The 23811-nt window shown below is 38.4% G+C and overlaps 2 protein-coding genes across 8 annotated transcripts; one reads left to right on the forward strand and one right to left on the reverse strand.

The window, feature by feature from the left end:
• Positions 1-499: 499 nt before the first annotated feature.
• HNRNPA2B1 (heterogeneous nuclear ribonucleoprotein A2/B1) lies at positions 500-10942 on the reverse strand. 7 transcript variants are annotated; one of them, XR_011074687.1, is made up of 14 exons: positions 10687-10906; positions 7880-7915; positions 7672-7782; positions 7358-7504; positions 6835-7045; positions 6579-6680; positions 6424-6504; positions 5651-5713; positions 4252-4371; positions 3876-3998; positions 3120-3202; positions 2036-2962; positions 1669-1741; positions 500-1050 (listed from the first exon to the last, which is right to left on the reverse strand). XR_011074687.1 is itself a non-coding variant. In XM_068549175.1 (12 exons), the coding sequence occupies exons 1-11, from the start codon at positions 10690-10692 to the stop codon at positions 3141-3143; spliced, it is 1062 nt and encodes a 353-aa protein (XP_068405276.1). In that variant the 5' UTR covers positions 10693-10906; the 3' UTR covers positions 500-1050; positions 3120-3140. The 7 variants fall into 7 exon arrangements, 1 of the variants encoding a protein (XP_068405276.1); XR_011074686.1 differs by having other exon boundaries at positions 1606-1741; XR_011074690.1 differs by lacking the exon at positions 7880-7915 and having other exon boundaries at positions 1606-1741; positions 10687-10942.
• An 893-nt stretch (positions 10943-11835) lies between these two features.
• Positions 11836-22109, forward strand: CBX3 (chromobox 3). The gene is made up of 6 exons (XM_068549176.1): positions 11836-11943; positions 13125-13176; positions 16099-16241; positions 17669-17831; positions 20335-20429; positions 20787-22109. Exons 2-6 carry the CDS (start codon positions 13153-13155, stop codon positions 20911-20913), a joined length of 552 nt encoding a protein of 183 aa, XP_068405277.1. The 5' UTR covers positions 11836-11943; positions 13125-13152; the 3' UTR covers positions 20914-22109.
• The last annotated feature ends 1702 nt before the right edge of the window (positions 22110-23811 follow it).

Genomic DNA, 23811 nt, shown 5'->3' on the forward strand with positions numbered 1-23811 from the left:
GTAGAGCTAGACATTTTTAAGACATTAAGAATTATTTTTTCCTAGTAAATCCACGGCCAAATGTAAACAAATTTATAGCTGACAATGGACGCAAAGCTCATCTTCCGTTAGCCATCATTAGTTTGACTTACCTGTGAGATACCTCGTATCAAAACCAAAATAAATAGAAGTCAACTTTACTCTTTGTCCCCTACTATTTTTCTGGTTTTTCATTTCAGGTGAACATCCAAGTAAGAAACTCACTGCTTGCTATTAAATTTTATCCACCATGTTTAACCCTTTAAGACAACCACCTGATACTAACGGTATAACGAAACAGAGCTAATTCACATTTGAGAAACTAATGACAGATTTTGTCTCAGTGCCTTTGCATAGCCACTTAAACTTGGTTGGACCACTTCAGCTGGTTAGAATCTGTAATGACTTTAAAAACACCACCAGCAATGTTAAACATACAAGGCAAAGCCAGAAATCTGTAGCATTATTCAAACGCTGAATATACAGTGTATAAAGAATGGCATTTTATTAGGGACAGCCAATAACGTCCACAGTGCTTTTCTCGTTTGTCTATCCGTATTGAAAGGAAAATGGCAATATGCATTGCTTTGTGAAACTGCTTTAGAAATCTAGCAGATGGCAATCCTTTAGACAACTTAATGTTCATAGAACAAGATTCACATTTTTATGTGTAAACATTACACCAAGTATTTGAATACAAAAGTATTTATTTTAATAAACTTTATATTTAAAATAGAATTTTAATCTGTCTACTCACAAAACCTAATTCAAAACACGATACATTTCTCTCTCTAGCTGATTTGATGTTACTCCGTTACAAACAATACTCAATTTGTAATTGTTTTATATTAAGAACCTGTACTAAATGAAGTCTGTTATTTTATCAGAAAACATTTCCCTTTAATCTTAAAGAGTGCTTTTTAAAATGAAGGCACCAACAAGAACTACTTTCAGATGGTACAGAATTTCTTATTTCTTGAAGATTCTGTGGTTGACAACTTCTTCATTAGTTACCTGCAGCAAGACACCTTCCTGCCAAAGGAAAAAAAAAGTATCTGAAGAAGTTTATCATGTTTGTCCAAAGAACCTAAATAATTTCAGTGGTGGTCTTAGGATCAAAGAAGACTCACAGGTGCATACAGTAGAATATGCCCTGATTATCACATTCCTGAAAAGGCAATAAAGCCAGGCAATCAATCTCTGATGACATCTAAGAAATGAAACTTCAGCAGCCAACCTACGTCTCTCCTATAGGTTAGGGGATTGGGAAAAGAATTACCACATTTAAACCTAAGTATTTAGAATTGGATACATACAAGATTTATAATGTAGACACTTTTATTCATAAATATAAATTATCTGAAAGTAGATTTAACCATCTTGCCCTACCGTCTCCTTAGCCTGATCCTGATAAGCATGTAAAGCTAGAACCGTATCAAAATAACAGAAGAACAAAACGTCTTTATTTTTAATAAAAAAAAATCCCTAGTTCACTCAAAATGCTTGATCCAAGAAATGTGAATACACAAGGGTGTAACGATGGGAAATTTCATGATTTATTCAACTTGCAGCCTAACTTTTACCTACCATTTCACTACCAACACCACTGAAGGAACCAAGAAAAGCTTTATTAATGATCACTTGGCTTGCCTCAGCTGTTGAAATGAAGCACTTTACAGTCTTTGTGGCAGCAGAATATACTTGTCCATGGTTCATATCAATGCTAAAATTCCAGCAGGGAAAAAAATGATATGTTAAGCACCTGAATCTTCATAGAGGGGGAGGGGGATGGGAAAGAAGGAAAAAAAGGGGGTAAAAAACAACCAAAATAATTTAAGTAAATGACAGATTGGAAAACAGGGTTTATAAAATTATTCTCTTGAGTTTATAAATTGTTAAACTCAATTTATAGCTATGTTAAACTACATGAGAACCACTATACTGAAAGACCATTGAAGAGTATTAGTTTATCTTTTGGGGAGGAAAATTAAGAAAGGAAAAGTAAATGAGATCTTACCTAAAGAAGTTTAACTGAAGCTTAGAACTATTTTGCTCTACACCCTCAGCTTTCGTTGGCATCCTTATAAACTACTGTAGTTAAAGCTTTGTAGAAACAGCACAGTTTCTTAAGACTGGCTGAACTTAGTAGCCGTCAAGAGTTCTCTTGTACTAGACCTGTATCCCTGAAGAGTACCTCGCTGGGGTTATTTCCTTTCCTTGCATTGAAGAAGCAGCATCTAAAAGATCTAAAAAGGTGTTTCTCCTTGCAGAGATATCCCTTAAGTTATCTACATAATTTAATCCTGATGAATTGCAGACAACACACTTATATCTGACCAGCATTTATCTTACACAAATATAACAACAGCTTTGCAATGGACCTTAATTATACTACCCACTCCTTAACTTATTTAAAATAAAAAGTCTATAATTACACAATTTCCTTTAGAATTATTTTATTAAATCATAAATGTACAACAGCTTCTTAACTCTACACACGCACTTAAATTTTTTTTAAAGGAAAAACGTTATGTCTTATTACACCATGATCCTGGCTAATAGCTTTTCAAAACTTTGAGAAAAATCTTAAAAAAGGTTTCACATGTCACCTGAAACTTACAAATTTAACATTATCAAAGAAGGAATGCTTCTACACTCTTACAAAGACCACTAGAAAGAAACAACAATTAAAAAGCTAAGAAACTGTCTCAAAGGCATTTTTTTTTTTTTTTTTTACAATCCTTCCTCCACAGTAAGGTAATGTTATTAAATAATCCAATCCATTCACAAAATGGCTCTCTGCATCTGCTCTGGTGTCTTCTGCCATATCACTGCATATTTATGCATGACTGAGATAAGAGTTTCCTTAACATTGTTATTTCGATAACCTGAAGCTGTTCTGTTACCTCTGGGCTCTCATCCTCTCCTATTTATACAGTGAAGCCTGTTTCAACAGAAGTAAAGAGTAAAAAAAAAATAGGTTATGAAATTATCCATCTAACCAGATTTTAAGGAAAGATAACATGATCCTAAAAAGCTTTTAACTCCTGGCAGCTAGGTCTCCCAAGACATTAATAACGTGAAACTTAAAAGCTACTTACCCATGGTAAATAGGAAGAAGCTCAATATCTGCTTCTCCCTCCATAACCCCCACTTCCTCCACTGCCTCCTGGACCATAGTTTCCTAGAATTATTGGAACAAGAGAAAGCAAACTTATTTTGATTTCCCAAGTTCTACAACTGATTTTATTTTACAGCCATACACTCCTTAAAACATGCAGATCAGAGACCATTACTTGTTTCTAGTTAGCCTCGTTAACTCAGAAGATTAAATTATCCAGATTCACAGATTTTTCAACTTTTTCCTCTAAAGTTGAAAACATTTTACTATTGTTACTCCTTTAGAGGGCTCTCTTCCATGATCATTTAGAAGTTTTAAGAAAGTATACTCAGCGTAAGAAACATAAGGAATCTGTTTCTGTCCCACTAACAACAATGATTTGAACGAAAAGTTCAGATTTACTAAATTAGCTTTCTAAGAGTCATACAAAATTTATACCACTTGCAATATGCTCAGCAATTTTATTTAGCTTTTTCTTAATCAGCCAAAGGGAAAAACTCCACTGAAAACATCTAATCCATCTCACTAACCCCAAAATATTTCATATCACTGAACATCCCACCTCCACCACAACAATCCCCCCCAGTGGTATTTTTATTTTCCCAGAATTTTACTCTCAGTAACACTGTGTATTTGATGGGAAGTGTTACCCAAGCATAAACTTGAAAGTTATCTTTCTTCAAAGTCGTAGAAGACTGATATTTTCATCACAAATTTGAAAAATCTAATAAATTACCTCCACCATATGGTCCCCCCATGTTTCTGCTACCACCAAAGTTTCCACTCTTCATTGGACCGTAGTTAGAAGGTTGCTGGTTATAATTTCCAAAATCATTATAATTTCCACTTCCATAATTTCCTGTAAAAAATTTGGAAATTTCTGTACAATAAACCCCATAACACAACCAAGTATTAAACCAGTAATACATGCTAAGTACTTAAGACAAAATTCCCACAAAAACAAATCAGAACAAATGCAAAACACCTACCTACAATTCTACATTTTTTTTTAAAAGACAACCATCAACAACAATGAAATGAAAAATCTCACGTGTTGAAAATCATTAATTCCAATCCAAATTCCCACATAAAGATGCAGGTGAATTTATTACCTCCTCCATAGTTGTCATAACCACCTCCGTAGCCCCCACCCTGGTTGCCATATCCAGGTCCTCCACCACCATATCCTCCTCTTCCTCCTCCATAACCAGGGCTACCTCCAAAATTGCCACCTATTATAAAATAAGCCTTTAAGTAATTACTTAATATTTTCAATGCCATTTGAACACCCACTTCCAGCTTTCCAAAACACGTATTTTTTAAGTAAGATATTCGTTCTACAAAATCTCTAAAATCCTCAAGGGCAGATTCTGATATCCATCCTTGGTAAACGGTTGGGGGTGGGGAATGCCTACCCACCAACAACTGGATAAAACCTTTAGAAATACCTGTAATGCCACAGGTCTCCCCTAAAACTAAAGACACATCATGGATTCTCTGGAAGATATCTTGAAATCCTATTTATATTTTGTGCAAGGTTGTAGGTGGGGTGGGGCAGACCAAGATGTGTAGACTAATGGAACAAAGTAGAAGAGCCACATCTTCCTGCTGGTCCGAAAGATTAAGTTCCCAACTCATGTTTCCTTGTGAATTACCATGTCTCTTAAATAAAATGCCCACCACCCTTCTCCCGAGTAGAAATGGGGGGAGGACCAGAAATTAGCAAACTTGCATGTAATTAAACTTAAATTGGTAGTCTCAGATTGCTTGCAGTAAGTACAAAAACTCATCTTTCTCAAACCAAATCAATATTTGGATTTCAAAGCAATATTGGAAATAGACTCATGTGACTCCTAAGTCATGCCTAATGAGGGCAAAACCAGAAATAAGGCCTATTATTTAGATCAGTTTTAAATGTCTTGTTCCTTTCTATTAGGACATTTGTCAGCAAGTATCACTCTTTCCTGTATTTCAACAAAACATATCACTTCATATTTAACAGTGGCTCACCACCTTAGCTGGATACAGGAGCACACTTGTGTATGTTTTGGAAAAGTTCCTTTGGGGACTTTTGGAACATTATCCTCCTAGACTCATCTTGGTAAGAGCTAAGACACAACACAGGGCTCTTATATACATTCCCCTTACATGTTAATCTTGCTCATAACCACTTGTCCATACTTTTTCAGGAAAACAGTATACAAAATATCACATCTATCTCCAATTCTCTTGCTTGAAAAACAACAGGACATCTTTAAATGGCATTTTTAAATTCTCATTTAAAATCTACCCAACTGATTTCGCAAAAGTACACAAACCCCTACAACTATATTTTTCCTTTTATAATTTACAACAGGTAAAATGCAAATCAGAATAAAAATACAAATAACTGAACCATCATCACCTAATCCCTTTACAAAAGGTAAAACATTAAGAAAAATTTCATGTATACACTCAAAAACGGACAACACACAGTGTGATTCAATCTTAAGACACGTAGAAGAAACTGACCTCCAGGTCCTCCTCCATACCCATTATAGCCATCCCCAAATCCACGACCACTTCCATATCCATCTGTTAAGGGCAGAAAAAAAAAAAAAGATTATTTTCCTGTGGTTCATGCCACTCAATTCCTTACCCTCCCTTCCTCCACGTTATCTATTAGTATCTATAAATAAGAGTTATTAGGAACCCTTTCCCCTTGTGCTGTACACTCCTGTTACTGTGTATTTTATGCTGTATTTTAGTGTTAAAAATACGCTAAGGTATGTGATTCAATTTCATCATCAGGATAACTGCCTGATTTGGGGCTTGACTTGGCAAGCCTCCACTTAAGATATTCATTTATAAAAAGGAATGACAATGGACAGTGGCAGTTTTTCTGTTGGCACCACACTACATTATTCAGATTAACCTACATACAAAGCCCAAAGCAAAAAACAAAGACACAAACCTCTTCAAACCTACACGTACAAGCCTCTACAGTATTTCCACCGACTATTCAGGAATACCTCATAAATTTAAAATGGCTGCACTATCTTAACTTTTCCAGAAACTGAAAACCATAAAGGATCTACGCAATTATTTATCCTTAACTATAACTATAGGACTTTTAAAATGTTACCTCTTGCCTAGCCAAATCAGAATATCCCATCAGGACAGAACCTACATTAGATCTTAAGAATAACTTTTTAAAAATTAGGTTGGATTTCCCAGATTCTAATTAAAACTCACTCATAGTTTTCAAGCACATTCACCCTTCTAAACTTAGAAGGCGGACTTACCAGATCCTCCTCTGAAGTTACTTCCTGGTCCTGGTCCAAAATTTCCACCACCTCCACGAGAATCTCCAAAACCAAAGTTGCCTACGATAAGTACCCTGGTTAGTAACAAACACTTACACAAATAAACCTTAAGAAAAAAATGGAATTGAAGTTACCTCCTCTTCCACTTCTAGAACTTTGGACTTCCTGCATTTCTTGTCTAGATAAAGCCTTCCTTACTTCTGCATTATGACCATTGATAGTATGGTATTTCTGCACTGGAATGAAAAGTTCAGAGTCCATTAAGTCAGCATCCTATAATATTAGCTAAGTTACAAGTTAAACTTTACTTTTTAACAAAGTTTTAGGTGTTAACATACCCAAAACTTGTAATGTGAAAGAGCCACACCCCTAGCACTTATAGACACTTACACACAATCTTATCCACAGGATCATGGTCATCAAAAGTAACAAACCCAAAGCCTCTTTTCTTTCCAGACTGCCTATCGGTAATTATCTCAATGGTATCAATTTTTCCATATTCCTCAAAGTAATCTCTAAGATGATGTTCCTCAGTATCTTCTTTAATTCCACCTACAAACAGCTTCTTCACAGTTACATGAGCCCCTGGCTTTCCAGATTCCTGAAACAGAAAAAATCATCCTGACTGAAGAAACCACAAACATGAACGAATGCACACTATCTGAGTAACATACATGGCTTCTATCCTATGACCAAATACTAAAGCACCTTATGAATAAGAACCTAGTCTTTGAAACAACTTAGTCTAGGAAATTAAAAGCACAGAAACCCAACGAAGCTCTATTAAAGAAACAAAAACACTTTGGGCTAAATACAGATAACTTTGTTCTTTTAAAAGTCACTTTCTAATCTTGAGCAAGAGCAAAATGCAATTTTCCTCAAAACCGTTTGAACAAGTTATGTATTTGCTCACCTCTCTTGCAACAGCACGTTTTGGCTCAACCACTCTCCCATCAATTGAATGAGGTCTTGCAGCCATGGCAGCATCAACCTCAGCCATGGATGAAAAAGTTACAAAACCAAATCCTCTTGATCTTTTGCTTGCAGGATCCCTCATTACCTTTAAATCCAAAGGAGTGATGTTACCATTTAATCTCATCACTTACAGTATTTTAAAATAATGAACATGAATTTAAAAGTGATTTTCTCCACGATTCACTCATTTTAAACAAAGAAACCCAACACTTGAAGGACTACTATCCCTAAGCACTTCCACAGTTAACGTACCACACAATCTGTAAGTTTTCCCCATTGCTCATAGTAGTTCCTCAAACTTTCTTCTGTAGTTTCAAAGCTCAAGCCACCAATAAAGAGTTTACGGAATTGTTCCTTTTCTCTCTGCAAAGGAAAACATCATTTCAATTTTTATTTACATTTTCTCTTTGTATGCAGGAAATTAAATTCTTAAATATGAGGTGACCTGCTGGCAGAGTACCTTTTTCCTCTCCAAAGGAACAGTTTCTAAAGTTTTCTGGGGGGGGAAAAAAAAAACTTACATCAAATTTAAACCATATGTTAAACTGCATTAGTTGTGTTACACCAAAAAAATTGCCTCAGCTGAACTACACAAATTTCAAAATCATTAACGCTTGATCTATATTTACTTCACATTAAATTATTTTAAACAAATCTAGCATAACTTAGTTTAAAAAAAACTTTCTGAAGAAAAAGCAGCAAATCTACTCCCTGGTAACTGAAAAGTTAAGATTCTTATCAAAATCTGCATTCAATCCTATAACCCAGAACAGAGAACTTTTAAATATTCCGTTTAAATATAAATTTTCAAATTATAAAAACTGTTGCCTTTTTATAACCAAGAATTGCCATTTATTTCAGGATTCAGTTATTTGAAAAGTGAGTTTCCCTTCATTGCTCCCTCTGGTGGTGATTCTAATGTAACGCAATTTTCAAAAACCCAGTATTGTTCTCTCCCCACATATCAACTCTCCATTACCGGAAATTTTAAGCATTCAATATATGTACCAAAATATCCTTAAAATTTACCTCTCTTCTGACCAAGGCAGAATAACTTTCATAATTAACGGTGTCTAAAACTTAAAAAAGTTTTAACATAGCTAGTTTTTGACATGTAGACAACACAGAAACAATCTGAACCGTTACTGAGCGTAAAAGCAGAAACATAGTAAGACACTGTAATCATCTCACTTTTCAAAACCATAAAAATATTTAAATGACCACTGTGACTACCCCGTAGCTACAAAGTACTACAATTTACACTTCACCATGTTGAACTTAGTGGTCTTCTGGCAAATTACACAGCATAAACAACTTTCACATGTGAAAAGAAAAAGAGCCTGGGCTGAAAACTCAATCCTTAGAAACCAGCAAGCAAATAAGTTGCATTAACAGCTCTGTATTTTGGGCTATCAGTTAAGGAAGGCTGGGTCATTGTTTTCAGTTGACTAGGTTAAAAAACTAAGAATATTCAGAAACGACAGTTAGTCACAATGTCCATGACCAACTGTTATCAAACAGCATTACAACTCTCAACCCATAGTTCTATGAAGTTCCTCTCTCCATGCATGACATTCTCCCAACAGCTCAGAAAATACAGCAATAAGCAATTCAGTTTTTTCCCTATATAGTTAACTTTTCAGGATTCTGAAAATTTTGAAAACAAATTATCAAACTAGCTCCTGAGACACTTAAAAAAAAATTATAGAGGTTACTTAGCATACTGATATTTGGACTCTGAAGCAAATTTTACTTACTCCAAATGTTGTCAGTTAATAGGCCTTTTAAAACCCAAATAAATTAAATAGATTAAGAAAATACATCTACAACAACTTTTACGAATCACTAACAAAGGCAAAAACTCATTACTTACCTCATTTTCCAAACTTACCCGCTGTCCACTATCGATTACAAACAAAGTTATTTTATAAGCGTGCTTAGGGTCAAGGAAAATACCCAGGTAGACCCCCTTCGCTTGAGACCTTATGTTTATCAATGTAATCATCAACCATGATTGCAAACATAAACGAGAAAAGCAAGTGACAAAGTTCAAAAACATAGCGGCCCAGCCTAGAAGTTTTGTATATAGCAATACACGCATTGAAAGACTGAGCCATGTTTTATCAGAGTACAACTATAAAGTCATTTTTATTTCATTTTCATCATAATTTCTAGCTTATCACTAATAAATACCTGTGGTCTTGCCCAGTAAAGAATTAAATTTCCCAGTAAAAATAATATTTAAAATACAAACACTACGTTTCAAAGAGAATCCTTCAATTAAATAAAGGATTCTGACCCGGAATACCGCCCCCCACAGACCTCCTTCCCCCACGGCCTCCCACATGGTCGGTAGAAAGCTGATGGCTCTAAATCTGATTCTTCATTTCTAAAGTTTCCTACGATTCAACTGCCTTTTTAATCACCGCAGACCCAGATAAAACCGTTACTCAAATTAACAAGGGCTGGAAAACAAAATGTGGTCTTCATACTACCGCTCGCCTCAAACCGGGCCCGACTCCCTAGATGGTTTTACCTCCTCCTAAGCCGTGCGAACCCGCCCTGGAGAACGCCGCCCCCTCCCCCGCCCTTCGGTGCGGCTCCTGAACGCAATGGCGCCATTTCATCGAGGGGAAGGGAGCGAGCCTCTAATGAGGTGCGCAAGACTTTAAAAACCCAAGCTCACAAGACACTCGGAGTCCACCTCGAAACGGCATGAAAATAGCCCCAGAAAAAAAAATAACCACTTCTATTCTTTGTTAAAAGAGTCAAACTAGTTGAACTTAGAGAGTTAAAAGGAAAACACTACGAGAAAGGAGAGAAATGAAAATGGCGGCCGCCAAATCCGGTTCCCGGGAGGGGGGAGGGGAAGCTCCGCAGTCCCGCTCGCGAGGACCCGAAGCCCGCCGAAACGCTCAAGCGCGGAGACGCCGGGGCCCCCAAACCAGCGTGCTGTAAAAAGGCAGTAAGAATTCCTGCCTCCGCGCCCCATTTTCACTAAAGTGGGGCTACGTCCGCCATGTGGAAGCTCCCCATCCCCCACCCCCAGCAAAGGGAAATGGCGCCGGGAGACTGAGGGTGGGGAAAGCGCTGTACAATCAGGCCTCCACTAACGACCCCTCTTCAAAAATATCCTGAGACCAGCCGCTTCTGAAGTGGCCCAATTTCGCTGCCGCTCTCCCACGGAGGCGGATAGCCGACTTCCAATGAGGCGCCAACGGCCTCGCCATGCCCTTTCCAACAACTCATTGATTTCAAACCCGTTACCTCCATCGCGGACTCAGTCGCTTCAGCCCGATTTCCCGCAGCCGAGCGAGATGAGAGAGCTCTCCGCGGACGAACACGAACCGGACTCGTCCTGGCGCTGTAGTGAGAACTGCCGCTGCTCGAGAAACAACACCGCTAGGAGAACCTCCACTCTGGACCCGGCGCTGCTGCTACTGCCGCTAGAGCCGCTGCCGCCGCTTTTCTAGAACCTTCCCCCCGACTAACGCGTCCTCCCCTACGTCAGGCCGTTGCGTAAACGCCCTAACCGCCGCCAATGGCGGGAACGCTCTACGACCTCCTTGCGCCAAGTACGTGCCCCTCCCCCCTGCGGCCAGTAGTGGTGCTTGACGTCAGTTGCGTAAAAGGGCTCTGTGAATTGTGGAAGGCTCGAGTTCTGCGTATATGACTCTCGGAACTGGGTCCAGCCCCCTTAGCGCAGGGCAGGTGAGAAACGGTCGCGCATTTTGAAATTAACGCTGTTGGGAGGAGCTTAATCTTCAGCCCAGAGGTCCAGCCCCCTCAACCCCGGAGGTAGTCCTTACAGCAACGCTTTGATAATCTCCCCCTACCTCCGTCTTAAAACTTAGTAGCCTTCTCTACTGTGTTTTCCCTCCCCCACCCTTCCTCCCCTGCGCGGAGGACCGACTCGGCCCCTTCCGGAAACACCCGAAGCGACTTCTAGTCAAAAAATTACACTTCACTCTCTACCAACCTAACCCTGGCCAACGCTTTTGGGGTCGACCTCGCGGGTAGTCGAGAGGGACGCTCGTTTTTATTTCCACCCCCCACCCCCAGCGTTCGGAGACACCCAACCCCAGGGGCAAGGAAGTGGGCGGAGTCCTGTTTTGGCGCCAGCCACTACTGCTGCAAAGCAGGAAAAACCTCCGCCGAGGAGACTTCGGTCACGGCTCTCACCCGCCCCCCCCCCCCCGCTTCCCTCTCCCTCCCCTCCGGGGACCACCAGGCGCCACGCCACGAACGGTAAACGCCACTGTCACCGCCCCCTCCCCCTAGCTCTCCCGGCCTCGGGCTCCCGGCGGGCACTGCGCGGCGCACGGCCCCTCCCCGCCGCGGGGCGCGCGCCCACCCCACCCCTCGCGGCCGCCGGGCGTGGGCGGTGCCACCTTCCCCTCCCCCCGGCGGCGGCCCCGCGCGCAGCTCCCCAGCCCCCTCCCCTTCGGATGTGGCTGGAGCTTGAGGCGCGCAGGGCCGGAGACGCTGCAGACCCGGGACCCGGAGCAGCTCGGAGGCGGTGAAGTCGGTGTCTTTCTTTTTCTCTAGCTTTCACTCGGTGGTGTTGCTTAAGATACCACATGCGCCCCAGAGACCCCCCAGTTCCCCGCTTCCCATCCCTTCCCCGCCCGACCCTGAATCAGGAGCTGGTGGGAAGGAAAGGAGAGGCGAAGAGACCCCGCGGCGGGCCTGGCGCTGGGCCGGCGTCTGTAGTTGGTTTAGGGGACGAGACTCTCTTCCCCAAGGTTGAAAGCTGTGGCGACAGCTGCCTTATTTCTAGACAAAGCGCATTTCTTTCTCCCCTCCCCCATCCCGCATCAAGAAGAGGGGCTCTCCTTCCCCTCCCGGCCTCGGTCGGCGACTTGGGCCTCCAGGGAGGGCGGTGCATTCTCCCGTTTCCGCGCGGCCCGATGTCCGGAGGCTGCGGCGGGCGCTCCGTTACGTGGCCGTCGCCTGGTCGGGGGAGGCGCGGGCCCCGTGGCGCAGTGCCCTTGAGCCCCCGCGCCGCGGCCTTTGTTTCTCGCCGCGGATGCGCTGACCACGAGGCCCGCGCTCCCGTGGGGGGGAGGGGGCGGGGCGGGGGCTGGGCGCTAAGGCCTTGTTAAGCCGGGTGGGGCAGGGGCTTAAGGGGAGCGGATGAAAGTGCAGAAAGAGGTGGTTTGGTTACAAAAGTGGCACGAAATGGGACTGGAACATCTCAGGTTTTTTTTTTCCTTTAGTTTTTTAACTAGTGATTGGAAAGGGAGGGTTGCTAAGAGGAAACCAGGTTGGGATTACATTACATAGGCGACTCTTTGGACTGTTAAGTGTAGAGGAGAAATTCACAGTAATTGGTTATTGTGATCGTTTGGGCAGTCGTTTGATTTTGAACCAAACTATTTGGCCATTTTTTAAAAAATTGTGACTATAGTTATAAGTGGGATTTGGATTGGGAAGAAAAAAACTGTCTATTTTTTACTCTGTAAAGCTTTCTCGGGTACTAACGTGCCCGGTAAGGTTATCTAGGTACACTTGGTTACAACACTGATATACTCTTAGGTATGTATCACTAGTTTGTGCAGAATCTCAAGACTGCTTCTCTGTGGATTTGTATACATGTTTAATAACGTGAGTTACCTAGGTGGGGGTTGGAATCCAAACAAAACTTATGTTTAGCTACTTTTTTGTGTCTTGCAAACTTTTTTAACTGTTATGTATTTTTCTAGTAATAGCTCTTCAAGTCTGCAATAAAAAATGGCGTCCAATAAAACTACATTGGTAAGTTAATGACAACAACCTAAAATATTTATGGATCTAACGCAAACTTTTTTTCTCCAAAAATTATAACTTTGCATCTCTGTGGTTGAGAAATTTACATCCATATATAGTTTCCAGTCCCTTCTCGCCCCACTGTTATTATGGGGAGAGTTAGGAGCAAAAAGGAAATAACTACATTGAGATATTTATTGACTTGGCTTAGTAGTGTCTTGATTCGTTTAGAGAAACCTAATCTTGGGAGAGTAGCACGAAATAAATTTTTACCAAGTATTCTTATCTTGAAATAAAGATACAAAAATTTATGTGACCTGGAAGAATGTTACAAGCATACACGGACAAAGCAATAAAGCCCTTGTTGATTGGCATACTATTCTCTAAATCACTCTACTGAATTCTAGAGAAAGCAAGTATTTTCAGCATTGCCCTGTTTAAAGAACGGTTACCTTGCACACTTAGATGGAGACAAAAGTCATTGAATATTTCGAATTGTTTTGGTCACTCATATTTCAAACTTGCTTATTCTAAAATACAGAAGGGTTTAAATTTAAGTCATTGCAATGCGGTTTTTTTAATACATGACATGAAAAAACATCACACATACGTCCAGGAAAGAGAGGAAATTAGATTTTCTGGATCTTTTGAGCAATTAAGTTTTTTCTCTCCAACAGTTTCTTAAACCCACAGTTTGCATTCTTAGGCTTCATTAAAACTTCTGTAAACCTGTAGACATGTATGTGTTCAGCCATGTCAACTTTGGAGTTTTAACATAGCCATTGGAATATTCACATAAAAATCACGAAATTCAAAGTTATGGTTCCCACAGTATTTAATTCTAACACATTGCGTTAATAACAATTGGAATTATATAAAGGTGAGTGTTAACATCTAAATAAAGCAAAATGGTTTTGGTTTGTGTATTCTCCCCTTGGCTTTCGCAATATAAAGGGCACGTTGGTGATTTTTCATTTGTTTCATCATTAGATTGCACTTTTAAGTCAAACATCCAGAGAAACATTTAAATATAAAGCCTGTCTGGTGGCATAATTTATTCCCATCAAATCCATCAATGGAAAAAGCACAAAGCATAATCTGTGCTTCCTCAGGATTGAATTGCCCTTCAAATTTCATAATCAGTAAACCAAAATGTAGATAATTAAATTGGCTTTACAATCACCAGTATCAAAAGTATTGGATGGGAAACGAAATAGCTGTCCCTGAGACTGTGAGGATGAGTATAGATACAGAAAGCAAATAGATGCTTCTATTAAAATTAAATCGCTTTGCATACAGTTTGATACCTACCTAACTTTGCATTTTAAAATAATTTTGTTAGTGTTGTGAGATAATGTGTGCTGTAATTTAAATGGGAAAGTGGGTGGATTTTCTTTTAAAAAGAAAAGGATGAGCATTTGAAACTAGTTTATGGGTGCCATAGTAGTAAATACTTCATTTCTTTTGCCAAATTTTTTTTGTCTTTCATTTTCTGTGTTTATTTTTGTTTTCCTGTTTACTCTGTTAGCCTCTTAGTTTCATGGAGATACTTTTTTTGTTTTTCATTTAGGATCAGTGTCTGATAAGCTTTGGTCTATACCAGTTTTTCTTCACTCTTTCCACTACCACGATCATTACCTTCCTTGTACTATACGGAGGCAGAAGGCTATTTGACTGGGTGCAGTACCCAAGTATCTTGACTAATGAAAGTTGTAAGACCTGACATGGTGAATGGTATCCAACAAAATCAGGTGTTTGCTGCATTATTTAAGTGTCAGAGGATTTTTATTTCTTATATGTGTGTGTACACCTCTAAATGATTACGTATTTTTAAATGTCTTTTGCAGTCTGGAGGCATTGCTGTTAATTTTTCTGCTTACGTGCTTTAGGAGGGATGACTTTAGTGACTGAGCAATTAATTTTTTTTTTTTTAATAGCACCTGTTTTAAGGTGAAATGATTCCAAGATGAACATAACATGTGGGATTTCCCCCCTTAGTCTCTTAATAACCATTTCCGGGTTTTTTTTTGAAAGTTTATCCATTTTCAATAACAAATCTGTTTTGAGTTATTGGTCTGTTGAGCTTGGTCTCCTGCTTCTCTCAAAGAGTGTTATACCCAAAAAAAGAAAAAAATCTAACCTAAGAACTTGTAAGTTAGTTTCATTGGCTACCAGTTTAGAGTCTTTCTCTTGAGAAGCCAAGAAAAAAGGATTTTTTCACATTAGATAATTAAAATGATCCAGCATTTTGGCCTCTTGAAGTGACAGCATTATAGGTTTGTTCCAAGTGGTGAGTGACATTATATACAGAGATTATGGGGAAATGATCTTGTCCTTTTTAACCTATTTATGGTCTCATTGGTTGACCCTGCAATTGATATCAGGGTTCTGAACCATGTTTTTGTTCTGCAGTTATCTTTTCTCTTAAATTGTTGAGGCTTTTAACATCGGTGTTTCAATTGGGAAAGGGGGTCTTAGTGTTTGGGGGCTGTAGTTTTAATGGGTCTATGGTTCACTAATAAGACCTGTCACTACTAGTTATTCTCCTTTGTATAATCCTCTAATAGTTTCTAATAGTTCTTTGTTGCTGTCCTGTGGTTAAAATAAGTGAAAACTCTACTAAATTTGGTTTTGTAGACTACATAGAAATAAGACCAGGAAAAGATAAAACAGTGTTTTCAAAGAACGTTTTTGATTGTATTATTTCAGTGAAGGGTGGTGGGTGATAGTTTTGAGCTAAACCCACAGAATCAATAATTCCTTTATTTTATTATCTGTTAACTTTTACCTTTTCAGAAGGTATCTGCTCTGGGATATAGAAGTGGAAATTTAGGTGTCAAATGCAACGATAATATAAGTAGTCTAGCCTTTAAAATGTACTGAAAAAGTCAAAAAAGACATTTCTTAAATCTCTCTTTTGTTTTGTTTTAGCAAAAAATGGGGAAGAAACAGAATGGAAAGAGTAAAAAAGTCGAAGAGGCAGAACCTGAAGAATTTGTGGTAGAAAAAGTACTGGACCGACGTGTAGTGAATGGGAAGGTGGAGTATTTCCTGAAGTGGAAGGGATTTACAGAGTAAGAAATCTCAGTGCCTTATTATATGTTTAACTGTACTTAAATAACATTTAAAATTTGTTTCTAGTCTAAGATCTTTTTATCCATTTTCTGTAAGTTTCTTTAAATTTAAAAGCACCTTTAATCCAGGGTATCTTGTTTGAGGTATGTTTAAAAAGAGCCATGTCTTTTGCCTACAGTGGTAACCTAGCAGATTTGAGTCTAGTTGATTACCTTGGAGAGTCAAATTTATATAATATAGAGTACAGTTTGCTTTTTAATGTAGTTGGATACTGTACTACCTGAATACCTAATCTACATGGTTTCCCTACAGAGGACATTAAAAAATAGTGAAGCTATGTAAGGTATACTAGTGGGTCTTAAACAGAAGTGCTCATCATAATTCAGGTCCTACACTAGGTTTACTGTATCCTAATCTCTAAGAAGTAGAGTCTGGGCATCAACAGACCAAGTTGTAACTAGAGGTTAAAAGCATCTTTCCTAGCATCTCTAAAATGATTAATTTCATTCTGTCTAGTTCTGTAAAGGCTTTTTGGATCAGAGCACACAAAGTTAGCAATCTTGTAACTAGTGGTGTAGGGTGATCTTACTTTCACATTTGGTAATTGATATTCATTTTCTTTCCAGCCCTTCTGAAAAACACATGGAAATGGTCATCCCTGCCGTATATCAGGGATTGGCAGACTTTAAGAGTCACATAGTAGATAATCTAGGCTTTGTGGGCTTCTGTCACAGCTATTCAACTCTGAGAATGTAGTACAAAAGCAGCAATAGGCAATACATTAAACAGATGAACATGGCTGTGTTCTAATAATGCTTTTGTTTATGGGCCCAAAAATTCAATTCCATATGACTTTTATTGTGACATTTCTTTCCCAACCGATTAAAAATGTAAAAAACAGTTTGCCAGCCATACAAAAGGCTGATTGTGACTTGTGAGTTGCCAACCCCTGTTTTATATCACTTGCCAATTTGAGTACCCAGCAGAAATTGAAAATACTGTCTCACATTTGAGAGCGCCTCTGAATTGCTGTGTTTTAAAACACAGTGTTGGAGGCCTCAACCCTAGGCACAATCTGATAAAGTAATTTGAGGTGGGAACCAGGAATCCACCTTTTTTAAAGGCTCTTCCAGAGGAATTCTAAAGTGAGTTGTCCGCATAACTTGGAAAAATATTGGTTCCAGTTGTTCTGCTAGAGTCAGGTTCAGTTACCTTGGAGGTAATAACATTGCCCACTTAGTACGGACTGTGAAAGTAGACACAAAAGGAAGTATAGATTCCCTCAAAAGAATGTGAGGGGAGGGGGGAAATGATTAATATCTGCAGTACAGAGGGCTTTTTGTCAGGTATGTATTAAATGGATCTGGATGATGGTGATGAACCATGTTTAATTGAATGAATTTTTTTTTTTTTTAACTGAACACAGTGCAGACAATACTTGGGAACCCGAAGAAAATTTAGATTGTCCAGAGTTAATTGAAGCATTTCTTAATTCTCAAAAAGCTGGTAAAGAAAAAGATGGAACAAAAAGAAAATCTTTATCTGACAGTGAATCTGATGATAGCAAATCAAAGAAGAAAAGAGATGCTGTACGTATAAAACATTGGCCAGCAAACTGGCTTTTTGTAAAAGGATGACTTGATTTTTTAAATACTTTTTAAAACTCAAGTACTTTAAAAATATCATTAAAAGGCCTTTTTAAAATACTTAATATTTAATATTTGGGACAGAAAGGATAGGCATGGTTTACCCTACATTGTGTAAATGTCTAGTAAGTGCTTACACCACTTAAAATTGTGCTAGTGTTATTTTGGATAGATTGATGGATTTGACTTCAGATCAGACGATTTCCTCTCATCTAGACCAGCTGTCTTAAGTAAAAACAATACAAAATTGATCATTGAAAATCCCTTACAATACAGTGAAAACAATCTACATAGCACATTTTGATTATAGATCATTAGTGAGTGGTGGTGACCAAAACGTTGGCACATGATCCTTGTATTGCCAAACAGTACTTTGATTTTGAAGTATATAATCTTGGATAATAATTTTTTTATTAATTTTTATTGGCATAAAATGAGATAATTGGTTCATTCACTGCATGTGTATTTTGAGCCAATCTTCGCTTCATTGATTTCTTTGTGGCTTTGAGCAAATTACATAACTCTTTGCTTCTACCCCCAACTTTAAAACATACTTGCCCTGCCTTTTGGCCTAACACGGCAATTTGGGAAAAGGTCTTGGGTCTGAATTATATCTAGGCTTGGGGACTAAACATACAATACAGATTTATTGATAAGGACTTTGGATTTAAAATTTGATCATTTGAACTAGATGCTAAGTACTTCACAGTCCATTAACTTTTTTTTTTTTTTTTTGGCTGTGTTGGGTCTTCATTGCTGCATGTGGGCTTTTCTCTAGTTGCGGCGAGTGGGGACTACTCTTCATTGCAGTGCGTGGGCTTCTCATTGCGGTGGCTTCTCTTGTTGCGGAGCACGGGCTCTAGGCGCGCGGGCTTCAGTAGTTGTGGCACATAGGCTCTAGAGCACAGGCTCAGTAGTTGTGGCGCACGGGCTTAGTTGTTCCAAGGCATGTGGGATCTTCCTGGCCCAGGGCTCAAACCCGTTTCCCCTGCATCGGCAGGCGGATTCTTAACCACTGCACCACCAGGGAAGTCCCAGTCCATTAACTCTTAATGACAATTCTGTCAAGATCATAGGTATTACCCTCATTTTTTACAGAAGGGAAACAGAGGTGGGCTACAAATTTGGTTCTGAACACTTTAGCAGCCAAGGCAAAAAGGTAACAATCTTAAGAATCAGTTGTAAGTAAATTGGAAGTCAACCACATGCTCAGCAGAAGCACTGTTTAATAACAATAGTTATCCTGTATTGAGCCCTCCTAATGTGCCAAGCAGTGTTCTAAATGACTTAATTTGCTTTCCATATACTTTAAAATTCCTATGAAACATAGTATTAATTGTATGTATTTTATAGAAAATGAACCTGAATCACAAACAGGTTAACTTGCCCAAAGCCACACAGCGAGTGAAGGTTAGAGTCATCATTATAACCTAGGCAGTCTGACTCCAGAGCTCAAGATAATGATGTAAAAAGTCTCATGGGGAGAAAGGATTTGTTATGTAAGCACTTCTCTTTTTTGGTCTCAAGTCCCCTTTACACTCTAGAAAATTATTGAGGATCCCAAAAAACTTGTTTATATGGATTATAACGATCAGTACTAACTGCATTAGAAATTAAAGTAGAAACTTATACAGTTTTGTATATTCAGTTAAGAATGACGAAGACTGTTACATGTTATTCATAAGTTTTCATGAAAAATAACTTTAAATGAGAAGAGTGACATTTTACACTTTTGCAAATCTTGTCAGTGTCTGTCTTAATAAGGCATTAGTCCTGTATTCGATTTGCTGTGCTATGTTGTTTGGTGGAGATCTGCAAAGACAATATAAAGTCACAGGTACATGAAAAGAGGAGATCTTGCAGATAAACAGATACTCCAGAAGGTCTCAGGCATCCCCGGGAGTCCCTCAGACCACAGTTTTGGTTTATACTAAGTATTTTATAAGGTTTACTGTAATGCAGATTGATTACAATACTGATTAGTCTCATTTTAAAGCTTTTATTATTTTGCTGTTTACAGTTTCTGTGTGCTTTAAAAAATACGTGGGTAATTTAGACAATTCCTAGAAGTAATTTGAAATACTGACTTTCAAGAATTTATAATTACTAATTGATTAGAATTACCAGAAAAAAAGAGATTGGGGTTTTTTCCTGCCTTTTGGTGTCTTTGAATGAAGAAAGTTTTGTCTGCTTTCTTGATTTTATGATTCAGAATATTTTAGACATCCAGATTTGTTTTTTCTGCTTGTAAGTTTAATGGAAATTAATATGTGTTTTAGTACTAAATATGGGCTCTTGCTCTGGTCATTTGTTTCACCATCAGAAGGTTTTTATTTAAAAGTTACATATCATGAAAACAAATTGGAAGTTAATATTGTTAGATTGCTCTCTGAAAAAAATGTGTGGGAACATTTATGTAAATAATCATTTAACCTCTTTTAAACAGGCTGATAAACCAAGAGGTTTTGCCAGAGGTCTTGACCCAGAGCGAATAATTGGTGCCACAGACAGCAGTGGAGAATTAATGTTTCTCATGAAATGGTAAGTGTGTGGGTAATTTCTGTTACATTTTAAAGTAAGAATAGATAATGTTTTTTAAAAACTTGTGAAGTTTTAAAAAACATATCTACCTAGGTTTTACAAATAGTTGACCATCATTAGGTAGAGAGTAATTATCTGCTAAAAGGATGATTCTAGTTACTTTGCTAAAGCAACGAGTGGCAAACTGTGGCCTGTTTTGGAAAATTAAGTTTTATTGGAACACAGCCACAAGTAACCACATAACCCTGAAGCACTTGAATACCTTTTGATTGAGTTATGATCCTTAAAGTGAATGGTTATCAGTTGACAAAAAACAGTTTAGACTTTTTAATTGAATTTTTTTTTTCCTCACAACAGGAAAGATTCAGATGAGGCGGACTTGGTGCTGGCAAAGGAGGCAAATACCAAGTGTCCTCAAATTGTAATTGCTTTTTATGAAGAGAGACTAACTTGGCATTCTTGTCCAGAAGATGAAGCTCAATAATTGTTTGCATTGCTTTTTATATATATTTATATATATATATAAAATCTGGGTCTTGGTCTTTTGATTTATTAGTGTGAAGAAATAACTACATTCTAATGAAAATCACATTTGATATGTTCGTTTTGAAGTAGTATTGGGGAAGTTGTTGGGTTTGGGGGGGTTTTTGGGGGGTTTTGTTTCTGTTTTTTTTTTTTTTGCATCTGTAGCACTGGTTACTTTGAACAAATAAAAGCTTTCTGTAGTTGCTTCCTTTAGCAGAAAAGAACATTTGATACTATGGTATATTATTTCCTCTGCATTAGAGAACAGCTTTTCTAAATGTTGGGGAAAATCTCCATAGTCATTACTCAATCAGAATTTAGAATTTGCATTTAACTCATATATGCCTAAGGACCATTCTGGGTTTTCTGTATGTGTATACATAAAATACATATGTAAATGGTTTGGGGGTTTTTTGGTTATTGTTTAAACACATTTACCAAAACAAAAACAGCCTTTCACAACCATGGATGAGCCCATGTTTCTGGGATTCTATCATTTTGAGCAATATAAGAAATCACTTCAACTTAAATTGAAAATTTAAGTCTTAACCTTTCAAATTAAACAATTTTGTAATTAATGAGACAAATTAAATTGGATAATTTTTTAAAGCAGCCCTATCAGAATCTGCATGCATATCTACCATCATATAAATGCAGTTTTATATGTAAAACCCCCTGAAAGGAAAATTTTATCTCTGTCAACCCAAATGAAAAAATAGAAAAATTCTGGTATGTTTTAATTAGCCAAGCAAGACTTAGTTAAGTGGACATTTAAAGCTTCCTTTTGGCAAACCATTCTTTATAAGAAGTTGAAATCCGTGTGCTGTATTTACTGAAAGACTGTGATACATGGAATGTCTCAGACTTGTTAATGGAAACCTAATCAGATGGTTAGAGATGTTGGCAGTTTAGGATCTGCAGGAATAAATGAGTGAACAAAGTTTTCTAATCTAAACTTGACCTGCATGTTTTTTCAAACTTTACCCCAACCCATTCCTTACATGTAGGCTCAATCTTCTCAGTATTTTGGGTTACTGGTTCAGCAGAAGCCAGGAAAAACAATAACTTTGTAGTAATCAGAATGTTATTCAACTGTATATTGGTTACTTTATTGTAAATACTGGTGAACAGTGGTCAATAAATAGTTTTATATTCCTTTATGTGATTAGACTTTTTTTTTTAATCTGATGACCTTTATAGTGGGAGTAGAAACACATTCACTGTATTAACTTCATATTTGTAAATAGTGTGATATCACTAAGGCATTAGAGTACCTGTTTTAGATCCTTTGAGTTTAGGAATTTCAAGTAGAATATGTATTAACACAAAAAGGTTTTCTTGTTAAAATGAGTTTCAGGGGACTTCCCTGGTGGCACAGTGGTTAAGAATCCGCCTGCCAACGCAGGGGACACGGGTTTGGGCCCTGGTCCAGGAAGATCCCACATGCTGCGGAGCAAGTAAGCCCGTGTGCCACAACTATTGAGCCTGCACTGTAGAACGGGGAGCCACAACTACTGAGCCCGTGTGCCTAGAGCCTGTGCTCCTCAACAAGAGAAGCCACCGCAATGAGAAGCCCACGCACTGCTACGAAGAGTAGCCCCTGCTCACTGCAACTAGAGAAAGCCCACGTGCAGCAATGAAGACCCAACGCAGCCAAAAATAAATACATTATTTAAAAAAATAAGTTTCAGGTGATGCCTAAGAGGAACTTGTTTCATTAAAGTGAAATTTTGATACTCAGACTCTAGTTTGTTGAAGCTGCCATCTAAAAAAAAACAGGTATTCTGATAGGACTGATCCTGTTGTGATATATTTCTACTAATTTCCAAAATCTATACAGAAAAAAGGAAATCATCTATACTAAGCTGTTTATCAGTCTTTTTGTAGACCTAGCACTGCTCTCAACAGTGGGTTTGTAAATGATACAGAACCTTTTGTTCAGATCAGAAATTAATGACTGTACCTTGAATTTTAGCTTAGTGAGAGCATTTCTGCAAACTTGTCCATGTATTTTAATATCCCTTATGTTGTATCTGTTTCTTACTGGTGCTATAAAAAGTTGTCACAAACTTGAATGGCTTAAAACAACAAATTTATTATTTCTGGAGTCCAAAATACAAAGTCAAGGTATTGGGGCTTCCCTGGCAGTCCAGTGGTTGACTCCACACTTCCACTGCGGGGAACGTAGGTTTGGTCCCTGGTCGGGGAACTAAGATCCCGTATGCCATGCGGCGTGGCCTAAAAATTAAAAAAGTCAAGGTATTAGGGCTGGTTCCTAGAGGCCATCTATACCTTGGTTCCTGGCCCCTTCCATCTTCAAAACCAGTATAGCACAGTCTCTCAACAAGTTACTTCACCTCTCTGTACCTCAGTTTCCTCATCTATAAAATAGAGGTAAATCAAGATGAAATATAAGCATATGAGACACTTAAAACAATGCCTTGTATGTGGTAATAAAAATGTGTGTTACCTATTTTTAGTGGGGACACCGTAGGCTGTTGTATGGAGGTTCCCCAACTTAATCAGTTGCTGGGTATGAACACTTAGGTTGTTTGTAGTTTTTTGCTGTTAGATTAATGTGGTGAACATCCATTTCTTTGTGTCTTTTCAATTTCTTTCTCCAGTGGCATATAGTTTTCAGAGTACAGGTCTTTCATCTCCTTGGTTAGATTTATTACTAGGTATTTTATTTTTTTGGCCGTGCCACGGGGCATGTGCGATCTTAATTCCAAGGATTTTAGATCAGGGATAGAACTGGTGCCCCTTGCGTTGCAAGCACAGACTCTTAACCACTGGACTCCAGGGAAGCAAGGTGGTGAACATTCTTTTACATAATGTATAGTGAAACTTAAGTAGA

Source organism: Eschrichtius robustus, chromosome 8, assembly GCF_028021215.1.
Source record: "Eschrichtius robustus isolate mEscRob2 chromosome 8, mEscRob2.pri, whole genome shotgun sequence".
NCBI classification, from domain to species: domain Eukaryota; kingdom Metazoa; phylum Chordata; class Mammalia; order Artiodactyla; family Eschrichtiidae; genus Eschrichtius; species Eschrichtius robustus.